Here is an 11,440-nt window from a genome sequence, read left to right on the forward strand (position 1 = left end):
ATGTAAACTATGTAATCGCATGTATTTCACCTCTCATAAGCTCCTGAGTATCTCAGTTGCGGATCATCTAACAGCTCCTTGTACCCTTTACGCTCTCTTTTTCCTTCTAATGTACATCTAAAAATATGCGCATTATGGTTATCCTTAGTTGCTGTGATGTCTTAATGATTTTACTAACTTAGTAAATCTAAATGTACATGATTTCATAATCGTATACAAGTTGTAGTGGGCAGTGAGATTATTCATCTCCAGGAGATGACTTGTCTAATAGAAGCAGTAAGAAACATTTGCACAAAGAGCTCGAGATACTGGTACCTCATGAACATCTTCAAGGATACAGAGGTGAATCATGAGGCATAGATCTGTCTCAGACAGGTAGCTGGAGGTTTCGCACCTAAACGAGTTCCCACCAAAAACATTTTTATTTCTTGTTCTCTAATCCCTTGACCTCTGAGCTAACAGACTAAAAATATATCAGACTTCATGGGAGTGAACTTGAAAAGCTGGGATGCACTTGAAAAAGGTGGAGGCAAACTTGAAATATACAGTCAGTTTATAATGAGTTCAGTGGTGTGAACTTGGTGGGTGCAAAATAGGTAGCATTCCTCAGGAACCTTTTGCTTCAGACTAGGTACGGGCAAGTGGGTTTTGTTGCTTGTGTAAATCACACCACTACCTAGAGAATCGACAAGCTTCCCCTGTTCAGTCACGAAGACATTTTATTCAGGAATGGTTGTCACTCAATCTACGCACATGTAAGTTTTACAAAGCGGACATTTTTATTTCTATCTTGAATAGGTGAGCTTATATACCTACCCACCCACTTGAGGCAAACGTGCAACTTGCTGTTTGGACGTTTACAACATATTGCAAATTAATTTTCCGATAAGATATTAAGGGTACAGTTAAAAACGACCCAGAAGCAAGGGTTAATTATCTTCCTGCCATCAGGGTGTTTGACAGATCAGAGTACTAAAGGGTTGCAATATTACCATGCCACCTCCAGTGAATCAAAAACAGTCAAAATGTCAACGATCTCGCGCGTTTTCCCAAAAAGCTGAAGTAAAACATTTCAATTCTTCCAACTTACACTTTAAGCTCAAGATTTGTGTCCAGGTCACAACTGTAAACATAGTAAAACTTTTCTTGGTTGGAGTTTGGATCCACCATGTTGTGTTGTTCCTGCCACCTGCGCCTGCGTATTGCGTTGATCGCGGTCTTTCTATGTTAATGTGCGCCAAAGTTGACTGCGCAATGGTATTTTCAACATGGCGGACGAATCGTGATGTTGTGTCGCAATAAGATTTATAATGATCAGCTGTAAACTTTAACAAAAATTAGCAAGTTTATAAATGACTCGTTTTGCTCGTGCTTCAAAGAAGGCAAGTCTGGAAGCAACGCCATGGCACGAGCTTGTGAATTCAGGTGAGAATTAATTTATACTGAGGCAAAAATAAATTACACGTGTTCGAAACTCCAGTCAGACTCCTTTCAGAAATGATTCATTCATTTAAAGATCTGTATTTCATCGTTAATTTACTTGGTAAGAAGTCGACTGTCTAATATTTTGCTGATAGGTGGCCATGGTTTGAGAACAAACATGGCTGGGAAGAAAAGAAAGAAGAACTTAACTTCTGATGAAGAGACTGTGGCGCTCAAGATCTCTAGAAAATCAGAAAATAAGAAGATTCAAAGTGTAGGATTCGAAGATGAATCAAAAGTGAGATCCATACCTAACAAGAAAGATTTCAAGAAAAGAAACAAACCAACATTCAATCCAGTAAAAGATAATGGTGGAATAATGATAAAGAATAAGAAACATGGACCCAAGAGTGACAGGTGTGAACATACTATAAAGCACAAGAGCAAATCACCTACCAATGCAGGCAGGACAGAACGTTTGGATAAAAAGCTCCAGGCAAGAAGAAAGCGGAGAGCAAAAAGAAAGGTAGAGTATTGAAAACCAAATGGCTCCATGTGACTAAAACCTAAAGCACTTAGATGTCAAGTTAAAATAATGCATGCTGCGTTATAGTCAGAAAACATTGATTTGTATCTTCTTCATTCAATGATAGTATAACTAATTTTCCCATGCATTTCAAAATGAAAATTTAGACATGTTTCCATTGCCGTCAAACTGGACATTTAGTTGCCGAGTGCCCAGTAGTTCAAGAAACTGAGATGGGTGTCGGTAACTGCTACAAATGTGGATCCAGTGAGCACACAACTAAAAACTGTACTAGCAAATCAACAAGTGATGGAGGTAAGTATATCAGAGTATGATAGTGTTTTTAATATATCTTTTTAACCCTTCAAGCTCAGAATTGTCAACATTCAAATTGTCTTTTCTAATCACCATATATTTTTTATGGAACATGTATTAGTAAAAGAAATATACACACATTTTCTCTGTGGTGATTGTGAGAAGGAATAAGGTGATGATCATTTCAGGAGGTAGAGTTAGAAGATGTGGCAGCCTCGTGGTCAGTGCCTTGGACTCCAGATCAATAATATTAACAGGCTGAGTTTGAGCACATGCTGGGGTCACTGTTTTGTATTCTTAAGAAGAAACCCTAGGAGGGGTACTCCTTTATGTAAAGGTTGGAGATGCTTGTTGTTTGCTTAGGGTTGTAGATCATGGATGTTCATTTTTGGTCTCATTTAGGGTGTTAAGGATGAAACACCACTATTTTTAGCTGTCAAGTTATCTTTTAGGGTTGTACTCAGAGAAATAATGAACAAAATGCTGTCTATGTAGTAAAGTGGTATCCTTTTGAGTAAATTAAAGCTTAAGCCACACCCAGATTGGTCTTGGGTAGCAGTTTAATTCAAATCATCTGACAAGCATCCCTAACATTTTTACAAGTTAGAGAATCGCCCCCCTGCCCCCATGTGCTGCATAAGAACCCTTACTGCACCTTTTTCCACCAGGGACTACCGCTTGTCATGGTGCCTTGACAAAGTGCTAGGGTACCTGCACTGGACTAGCATCCCATCCTGCACAGTGTATTAACTTCACCAAACCAATGAAATGTCTCCTTTCGACACAGCCTTCCCTTTTGCCAAGTGTTTTATCTGTTTGGAAACTGGTCACATAGCAAGAGAATGCCCTGACAATCCTAAAGGACTTTATCCAAATGGTGAGACTTATGAGTTCATATATTTCAGTAATACTTCTTTCTTCTTCTTTTGAATGCTCCACACCAAAATTAGCAATAAAAAATGGTCAATTGCTGATTGCCTGTCTGACATTGCTTTGACATAAGGTAGAAGCCATACTGTTAATTGGTGTACAGAAGAGAGAGTGGCATCCAAGGGACTTCATCTGAAGCTTGCTACTTATTACTGGTCCTTGCACTCTACAGTTGTAGTGTTTACATTAAGACACTCTGTCTTCTCCCTTATGTCCATTTGTTAAAAAGGGGTTGTGCCGAGTTCACATTTTGGTTACTGGTGAATTTTATCCTGTTTCCAGGTGGGGGATGTAAAATTTGTGGATCAGTGGAACATTTCAGAAGAGACTGCCCTGAACTGCTACAGCAAAACAAAGGTAGAAAATACATTGCAAACACAAATACAGTTGTTTTGCTTGTTATAATTAATTTGATCCCTTTTGATGTGAGATCACCTGTAGAATTTTTATGCCAAACACAGGCTGGTACATGTGTATACATGTATACAAGTAGGCTTGTATGTTCAATTAAATGCAACCAAACCTGACATGCTTTGCACAGGCGTAATGCACCCATCTTCTGTAAGGCTTCTGTAAGTGGAGGTCAGTTATCCTCAATTTTAGTGGGTGATCTTTTTGCTTTCTGTAGTTTCAGTGACCACTGCACATGCTCAATATATCAAAAATAAAAAGGGACATTTTAGTGCAGATGCTGAGCTGGAGGACCTTGGAGGAACATCTCACAGAGCACCAAAGAAAAAAGGACCTCAAGTTGTCAAGTTTTAATATTTATGCTGAAGGAAAATTTGTCTCTTGTTTACATGTACATACATTTGTTCTCCTTTATGTTTCTTGTGTGAAAATGTTGTCAGTATTTGGAAGGTTGTGTAATAGATGTCACAGTTAACGTGTAAAATTTACATTAAGCACAGTCATTTAGTCCAGTCAGCTGTCCATCCAATTAGTAGTTCTTACACTGTAAAATCACCTCTGCCTGTAGCTACTTCTTCTTTTCTTTGACAAATACCGGTAATTATCTTTTCCCTTGTACACCAATGTACTATCCTTGGTATATTCTAATTTGCCACCATCAGGTACATGTACAGAACTACATCAGTTCAAGAGCAATAATTTAGCATGTAATTCTTCATTCGATATGCAATATTCATTTTCAAGCAGACAGGTGATAAGATCAATGAAAAAATTGTCGTCGAAGAGATGTTACTGCCAAATTCTGTAAGCTGTCATTCAAAGAAGTGAACAATAGTTGGCAAGTAAACCAAGTATCAGTAAGTGGTTATGGAAAACGTGCCTTTAAATTAAACTTTGACCATCACAGACATGTTGAATATTGTTCTCCTAAAGGTTTTTCGTCAAGGCCAAGATAACACCATTGAAATCACTGTATTGTAAATAGATGCTTCGCAAATGGTTATGGTTAACCCTAATAAAAGTGGCTTTTTCTTGAACTCCTATTGCCTTAGCAGTAGCTGGAGATAAACACTCTATGTGAGTCATGCGTACATTGACTTGTAGAATACCCTTGGTCAGACACTGGCTTCAATTTACTGGCCGTGAGGAACATTTTACCTGCCTGTTTTTCCTATAAAGGTGTTCAGTTCAAAAAGTTTTGCCTGCTTGTGAAAATCTGTTGCCATTCTGCTGAAAACGTTAACGAAACCCCTCTATACAGACTATACAATATCCACTAGCACAAGCATTCAGCTGTACGTTGTTGAACATTATTATGATATTGTATAAACCTCAAGGTAGAATTAGGACATGTCCCAGCTGTGCTGTATGCAGATGCAAAGTAAATCTGAAGGGCCAAAACACTTCTGAGTCAGTTCAAACATTTATGTGTCCTTCAAGAAAGATATATCTTACAATGGTCTGGCACAGTTTGAAGTTACTGGCAAGTGCATTTGGGGGCGGAGGGTGGGGGAAGTGTTGGATTCAGAGAGCTTTCCTCTTTTGTTTCCAGCAGTGTATAAAAATGGGCAGGGATTTCTGAAAGGTTGGAAAACTGTCATTAATCTTAAAGGTATTGAAAAAGGATGCAGTGTGTCTGCTGTGGCTATGTGAAAGGGACGCTGTTCTTTTTGGAATGTTGATTGAAGGATTACATTTTCTGTCAAAACATGCTATTAATAACTAAAGGATGAGGACTTGAGATGTTGAGGTTACTCTTCAGCTGTCACTTAACTTGTACTAAATTAGTGTTGCACCATTAATTTCTTCAATTTCTCTTTTATTTACCCAAGTGCAAGCAAATTACATTACTTAGGTCAACAACCAGTATCCTAAACCCCATTGTTACCTGAGACAAGTAAATTACTTTTGTAAGCAAAGTACTTGACTTACATTACTAACCAGTATCCTAAACCCACCATTTAATATTTTACTTTTGCTTAATTTGATTGACAAAAAAAAAAATTGCTTTTTGTGTCTTGGAAAAAGACCACTATGGAAAAAGACCACTATGTTGTCATCTTGGAGAATGGCTGAGCTGTAAGGCAGCATTCAGTGGTTGACAAACCATTTCTGGCCAACTTGATCTGAACTATGTCCACGATCTATGTGCTCGCCCACGGTCCAGCGAGACATGTCTCGCAAGCCAGTTGTGGACACAATTGTGAACCACCAGTATGCACTGGGCTGGATCTTCATCTCATTCTGATTGGGTGCTGACTGCATGCTGACAGAGTTAAGAGCTTGGGCAGCCACGTGGTTTCCATCTGGAGACACAGCTAGGTTTTGTGCCTTGTATGCGTAGCCTTGCACCTCATCTCCCTGAACACAGCGTACATCTGCTCCAGCTCTGACAGCCTGTACCAGTGCATGTCGACATCCTTCAAGGACATTTCCTGATTTGCCATTTGACAAGACTTGCTCCCATGGTCTGGTGTCTATGAACCACTTCACTTTTAGCTGGTTTGTGGAATCGCCACGGTGTTTGTGCTCTCCCACGTTGTATCTTGTGGCACGAACAGTTCCTGTGGTGGAAACCATCAACCAATACCAATAGGCATTGTTGTGAAATGTAGTCAAACTCTTGCTGACATGTTTAAGGGCCTGAGCTGTGACATGACCATTACGTACAGAAAGATTGTCAGCCTCAGCAGTGTAATAGTTCCACTCTGGGATCTGAAAGCGAACACGATGACCAGACATTATGGATGATGTCAGCATGTAGCGTGATCCAGAAATTTGCCGTCCATTGCCATCGTGGAAAAAGACTTCCTTCCAGCATTCATCTGCAAACCACTCAACTGCCACAGTGTCCTGAGTGTGACCTCGTGACTGATGGATTCCAGCGGTCCAGCGTGACATGTCCCGCAATCCACGAGTAGTCACTATAGTGAACCACCAATAGGCATTACTTTGAAATTGTAAGAGGTTGTTGCCAGAGCTGGTGGTGCTTATGTGGTCTAAGGTTTGTCCAGTAACAAAGTTGACACCCTTACTGTTAATGGCGACATTCTGGAGAGGAAAAGAGTAACTTTTATTGCTGACGCAGCGGATGTTGTTACCATTCTGGACACTGCTCTCCAGTTCAGTCAGGCTACCCTGCACTTTATAGCCACTGGCTAGGTGGGAGTATGTTGGTTTGGGGATGAAGCTGTGTATCTGTACGTACCATTTGATGCTTGTTTTCACACTGTTAGTTCCACGGTGATAGTTTGAGCCCACATTGTACCTGGTCATTTGCATCACTCCATTGGTTGACAAAAAAACCCACCACCAGTAAGCATTATCTTGAAACCTGTCCCATGATGCCTTGCTGACATGCTGCAGAAGCTGAGCAAACGCATGATTGCCAAACACATGCACATTGTCAGCTTCTGTACTGTAAGATGTTCCAATGATCACACGAACACGAGCCCCTGATAAAACAGCGGCCATCAGAGAATATTTGGAACCTGACAAGACATTCCCATTTGCATCATTGTGAAGTGCTAGTTTCCATGGTGACGAGCATGTGGTTTCTTTACAAGTAGAACCTGAAAGATAATGAAAACCAATATTATCATTATATCTTGTAGTAACCATGCATGTTGTGTTTGATCAATTTTACGGGCCATATGCTACTGTATGGCCTGGTATAATTTGAAGCTATTCCCGAATATCTTACTAACCTCATCTTCTTGGTCCGCATGGTAATTTACAGATCCTTGTTTTTCCCCAGGGCCATAAATCAAAAGGGAAAACTCAGTGTGTAACTTTTGGTATGGGCCTTGAACTTGCTCAGTAAGAGGTTTTAACTGAGTATTGCTGTATGAACTAATAAGGGAATTAATTGTTTTTCAAAAATGTTTTAAGTTACCAAACTATGTTGCTGTAAAGTTTAAATAATAGAGAAATTATTTTCATTATTTTATCTTTATAATGTCTTTTTCTAAAGAGTTCACTTTTCCAAATAGAGCACAGTTTTGCCTTATGACAGATCTATGAATAATTTTAACAATTTTGGATTTAACTGTTTTATAGTTCAAAAACTAGGAGGGCTCTGACCATTCATAAATTTAAAATTTTAAGAGTAGGATTAGTTTGCTTACACCTGATCGAGTTCACAACCTTTTTAACAGCCATGCAGAGTACATGAGCAAAACAAGGATCTCCTTTGTTTGGACATTGAATAGATAGATAGATAGATAAATTTAGTTATACACGGTTAAAACATCAGGCCTTAATTACAAAATAGATAATATGACGATTAAAAATGATTGTTGTGAGCAGTGGCCTTCATTTGTGCTTTCAAGTTGAACGCAGTTCAAGATGACTCTCTGGGAAATGAGTTTTTATATATGTTCTTGAAAGTGATCGCATCGAAACTGTCTCTTGAAATTGTTCTTACCTTTAACACTTGCCCCTGAAAATCCACTAGTCAGTATCTGGACAATCGCAACTAGCAGGAGAAACATTCTCACGAGTTTCTTTATCGCAGCAGAGTAATGAACAGCGAACTTTCAAATTTACTCTGTGTTCAAGTAAGTGAGATGGATCATGTCTAACATTTTCGTCATGATGACCGATTTAGTTAAAAGCACGTTTATTCGTGTTTAAAGCAAACAGTAAGTTTGGTTGTAAATGTTTTCATTTACCCACTGGCTGTCGTACCGTGCACAGCTCTAACTTTATTTCCGTCGAATGAACGTAGAACGTTTAACGATCCTCTCAATAGCTTCACGGTTGTGACGATAAATGTTGCCAACATCGAGAAACATGCGAACAATGGAAGAAAACTGAAAAAGAAAGGATCTGTTGAAGTTCAAATGAATCCCGTGACTTTTCATCGATCGTTTGCGCGACATGTGCCACGCGATCTCGGTAGTCACGCAAATACGGAATTTAATGGCTCACGCCCCGTCCACGCTGCGCCGGATAAGTTTGAAAACGCTGTTTTATTTCTCCGGTTAGGCCTACCGTCCACACTAATACAGACCGAAAACGGAGCTTTTTGAAAACACTCTTCAAATCGGAAGAATTTGAAAACGCCAGCTTGGTGTTTCAGTGTGGACGGAAAACATTTTGAAAACGGAGCTTTTCCAAAACGGTGACATCTTGATAATCATGTGATTAACCTTAAATCAAGCTTTTCTGCGGCTGGTGATTTTTGCTATTTGAAGAGTACTACCTCAGCAAAACTGACACACTGGTTGTAGGTGAAATTTGGGTGGCACGGGAGCAAGACTAGGGAGTTGGGGCCCCCCTCCTGGGGGAAATACAGATCAAGTGGTACCGGGGGTAGCCATCCTGGAATAAAAGTTCCAGACCTGCCTTCAGGGGTGAGGCCCATATCCCACAGTCCCGGGGGACTGAGGGAACCACGAGGAAGAGCCCCTCCCGGGAGGAGTACGGATCAGGTGGTTCCGGTGGTAGCCACCTTGGAATGGATATTTCTCCGGACCTGTCTCCAGTGGGCTAGAGTACAGTGCAGCTAATGGGTACACTTCCCTGCCACGAAGTGGGGGCAGGACTCTTGCAAGAAATTCAGGCGCTCTGCTCCTAAAATAACGTTACAAGGCAAAGATAGAGAATGAGAGCTACTATGTTTTACTAACAGTTTAGGTACGGTTAAAATAGTAGATTGTGGAGTCTGAGCTCCACCGTCCTAACACTTTTTAAAGTGTTAATTAAAATTAGCCATTAAGGAACGCCTGCTGAGGCTGCAGATGTGGCGGCCCCGATGCGGAAGCTGTGGGAGTAGAATTTGTTGGACAGGAAGCCACATTGCTGTAGGATAGACCGGAGCTCCTTGGTGAGGCTTGAGTCGGTTAGCCATGAGCCAGATTGAGAGAACATAAATAGAGGACGTCTTGCTGGAGGCTGGGCATGGAGAATGTAGTCTTTCATAGCCATCACAGAACAGATGGGTGATGTGGACATGGTGAGGGTGGCTGTGGTGACATGGTGACATGGTGGCTATGGTGAGGGTGCGTCCTTGACGGAAAGGGTCAGATTTGGATTGTTTTATCTTAACCCGCATATGGGAAGGCGTTGGATATCCGGGTGGGTGGTTATATCATGGAAGGTGAGGTGGACCTGGAGGTTGAAGGGGCCGTTGCAAGTGAACTCACTAGCACGTAAAGAGGCAACGAAGGCTAGGGTGAAGGCTGCCCAAAGCATAATGCGGTCTTAATGTGTACTCAGTTTAGGGCGGAGATAGTTGTAGATGACTTGGGTAGTGACAGGGAAGCGGTCGCGCCGGGTTGAGGGAGCTAGGCGTTTTATACCCGTCTGGACTTTTTGGAGGCGGTGCATTTTGTTGATACATGTATGGACTGGGAAGTTGAGCTCACGGTGGAGGTCTTAAACCGCAACCAAATAGAGTTTGACTGTGTCATATGACACTGTTTTGGCTAAGTGAGAGGCGAAGTAAATGAGAGTCAGTTCCGATGCTGACAATAGGGGGTCGGAGAGGCCCACTAATCCATGCAGGAGGTTGAAGGTTAAAAATGCTTTTGATCTGCCTGGTAGGTTCGCCTGGTGGAGGGGACGAGAGAGGCATGGAAGTGTTGCTTTAGGGAGGCTGTCAGATGTGCATTGCTGATGAAGGGATGACGCAGGGAGTGAAAGAGGCTGTGGGAGCCAGGATGCGGAAAAGATCCATCTGAAAACGGGAACGGGAGTCAGCAATAGCACTATCCAGCCAAGGGATGTGGATATAATAATGAAATCGTTAACAAGTGTAGGAGGGTGATGCTGCGGACAAGTTCCATTACCCGAGGGGACTTGGAGTGTTTGCATTGGAGTTTATGATGGCTACGACTGACTGATTGTCGCACCACATCTGGATACGCTTCCCCGACCAGGTAGGGCCCCGAAGTACACAGGCCAGGTTGATGGCGAATAACTCCTCTCATTCAGTACTGATACCCCGTTTTTGGCTTAGAGTGTGTTCGGGTAGGCAGCGACCGATAGTCCGTCTAAGGAACCCTCCATAGCCTATGGCCCCGGAGGCATCGGCGAACAGTTGGAGGTCAGGGGGATGAGAAACGTTGGAATCAAGAAAAATGCTTACCCCCTTCCAGTGTTCTAGGAATTCAATCCACATCTGAATGTCCTTACGGAAACCGGCATTTAGTTTGATGCGCCATTGGGGAGGCTGGATGCCTTTGGTAAGGTGAATGATACGTTGGAGGAAGGGGCGACCTGGGGCAATCACCCGACATGCGAATTGGAGAGTGCCTATTAGGGATTGAAGTTCCCGGAGGGTGGCTGATTTTTTGAAAGACCACTGGAGAAGGGCCTGTTTAGTACGGACGAGCTTGTCTTTTGGTAGGTGGGCCTCCATCGCATGGGAGCCTAGGAGGATGCCCATGAATTCCAGGGAGGTGGGGGAGGGGGGAGATAAGGTTTTGCCAGGGGCGATGGGAATGTCTAGCTCACTGAACAGGTGGAGGATATTGCAGAGGACGGTCGCACAGTGGATCCAGGGTGGAGCTGCCGCGATGAAAAAATCATCGAGGATTTGAATCACTTTGGGAATTTGGAGTTTGTTTTGAATAATCCACCCGAGGGCCGAGGAGAACTGGTCAAAGAGAAAGGGAGCACTGCGCAGACCGAAGGGAAGACCCATGTCAAAGAAGTACAGGCCTTGCTATTTCATCCCTAGCAGTTCCCAATCAGAAGGGTGGACAGCCGGCTTTAATGTCCAGTTTGGACATGACGCAGTTCTGACCGAGATCTTGAAGTAGGGCGATAGCATTATCTACCTTTATGTACTGGAGAGAATAGTCTTCGGGGGAGGCGGTGTTTGGGGTA

At 42.1% G+C, this 11,440-nt stretch overlaps 3 protein-coding genes and 1 pseudogene across 3 annotated transcripts in view; 1 reads left to right on the top strand and 3 right to left on the bottom strand.

Moving 5' to 3' along the window:
- The window catches only part of LOC110064136 (phosphatidylinositol 3-kinase catalytic subunit type 3-like), a 23,606-nt gene extending 22,386 nt beyond the window's left edge, over nt 1–1,220 (bottom strand). The window contains exons 1-2 of the mRNA XM_020771140.2: nt 1,091–1,220; nt 31–117 (exon numbers count right to left, since the gene is read on the bottom strand). Coding sequence (XP_020626799.2) covers nt 31–117; nt 1,091–1,170 — 167 coding nt within the window. The 5' untranslated portion in view covers nt 1,171–1,220. The remainder of the gene's footprint in view (nt 1–30; nt 118–1,090) is intronic.
- LOC149102342 (zinc finger CCHC domain-containing protein 9-like) lies at nt 1,211–4,641 on the top strand. The gene is made up of 6 exons (XM_089275271.1): nt 1,211–1,425; nt 1,578–1,948; nt 2,116–2,263; nt 3,051–3,140; nt 3,476–3,550; nt 3,822–4,641. Exons 1-6 carry the CDS (start codon nt 1,353–1,355, stop codon nt 3,956–3,958), a joined length of 894 nt encoding a protein of 297 aa, XP_089131397.1. The 5' UTR covers nt 1,211–1,352; the 3' UTR covers nt 3,959–4,641.
- Nucleotides 4,642–5,406: 765 nt separating this feature from the next.
- LOC110064137 (uncharacterized) lies at nt 5,407–8,501 on the bottom strand. The gene is made up of 2 exons (XM_020771141.2): nt 8,031–8,501; nt 5,407–7,176 (listed from the first exon to the last, which is right to left on the bottom strand). The coding sequence occupies exons 1-2, from the start codon at nt 8,095–8,097 to the stop codon at nt 5,696–5,698; spliced, it is 1,548 nt and encodes a 515-aa protein (XP_020626800.2). The 5' UTR covers nt 8,098–8,501; the 3' UTR covers nt 5,407–5,695.
- A 1,281-nt stretch (nt 8,502–9,782) lies between these two features.
- On the bottom strand, nt 9,783–11,131 carry LOC149102343 (uncharacterized; annotated as a pseudogene).
- Between the last annotated feature and the right edge of the window lie 309 nt (nt 11,132–11,440).

Source organism: Orbicella faveolata, unplaced genomic scaffold (assembly GCF_042242905.1).
Source record: "Orbicella faveolata isolate gen_17 unplaced genomic scaffold, um_ofav_v1 contig_36, whole genome shotgun sequence".
Classification (NCBI taxonomy): Eukaryota; Metazoa; Cnidaria; class Anthozoa; order Scleractinia; family Merulinidae; genus Orbicella; species Orbicella faveolata.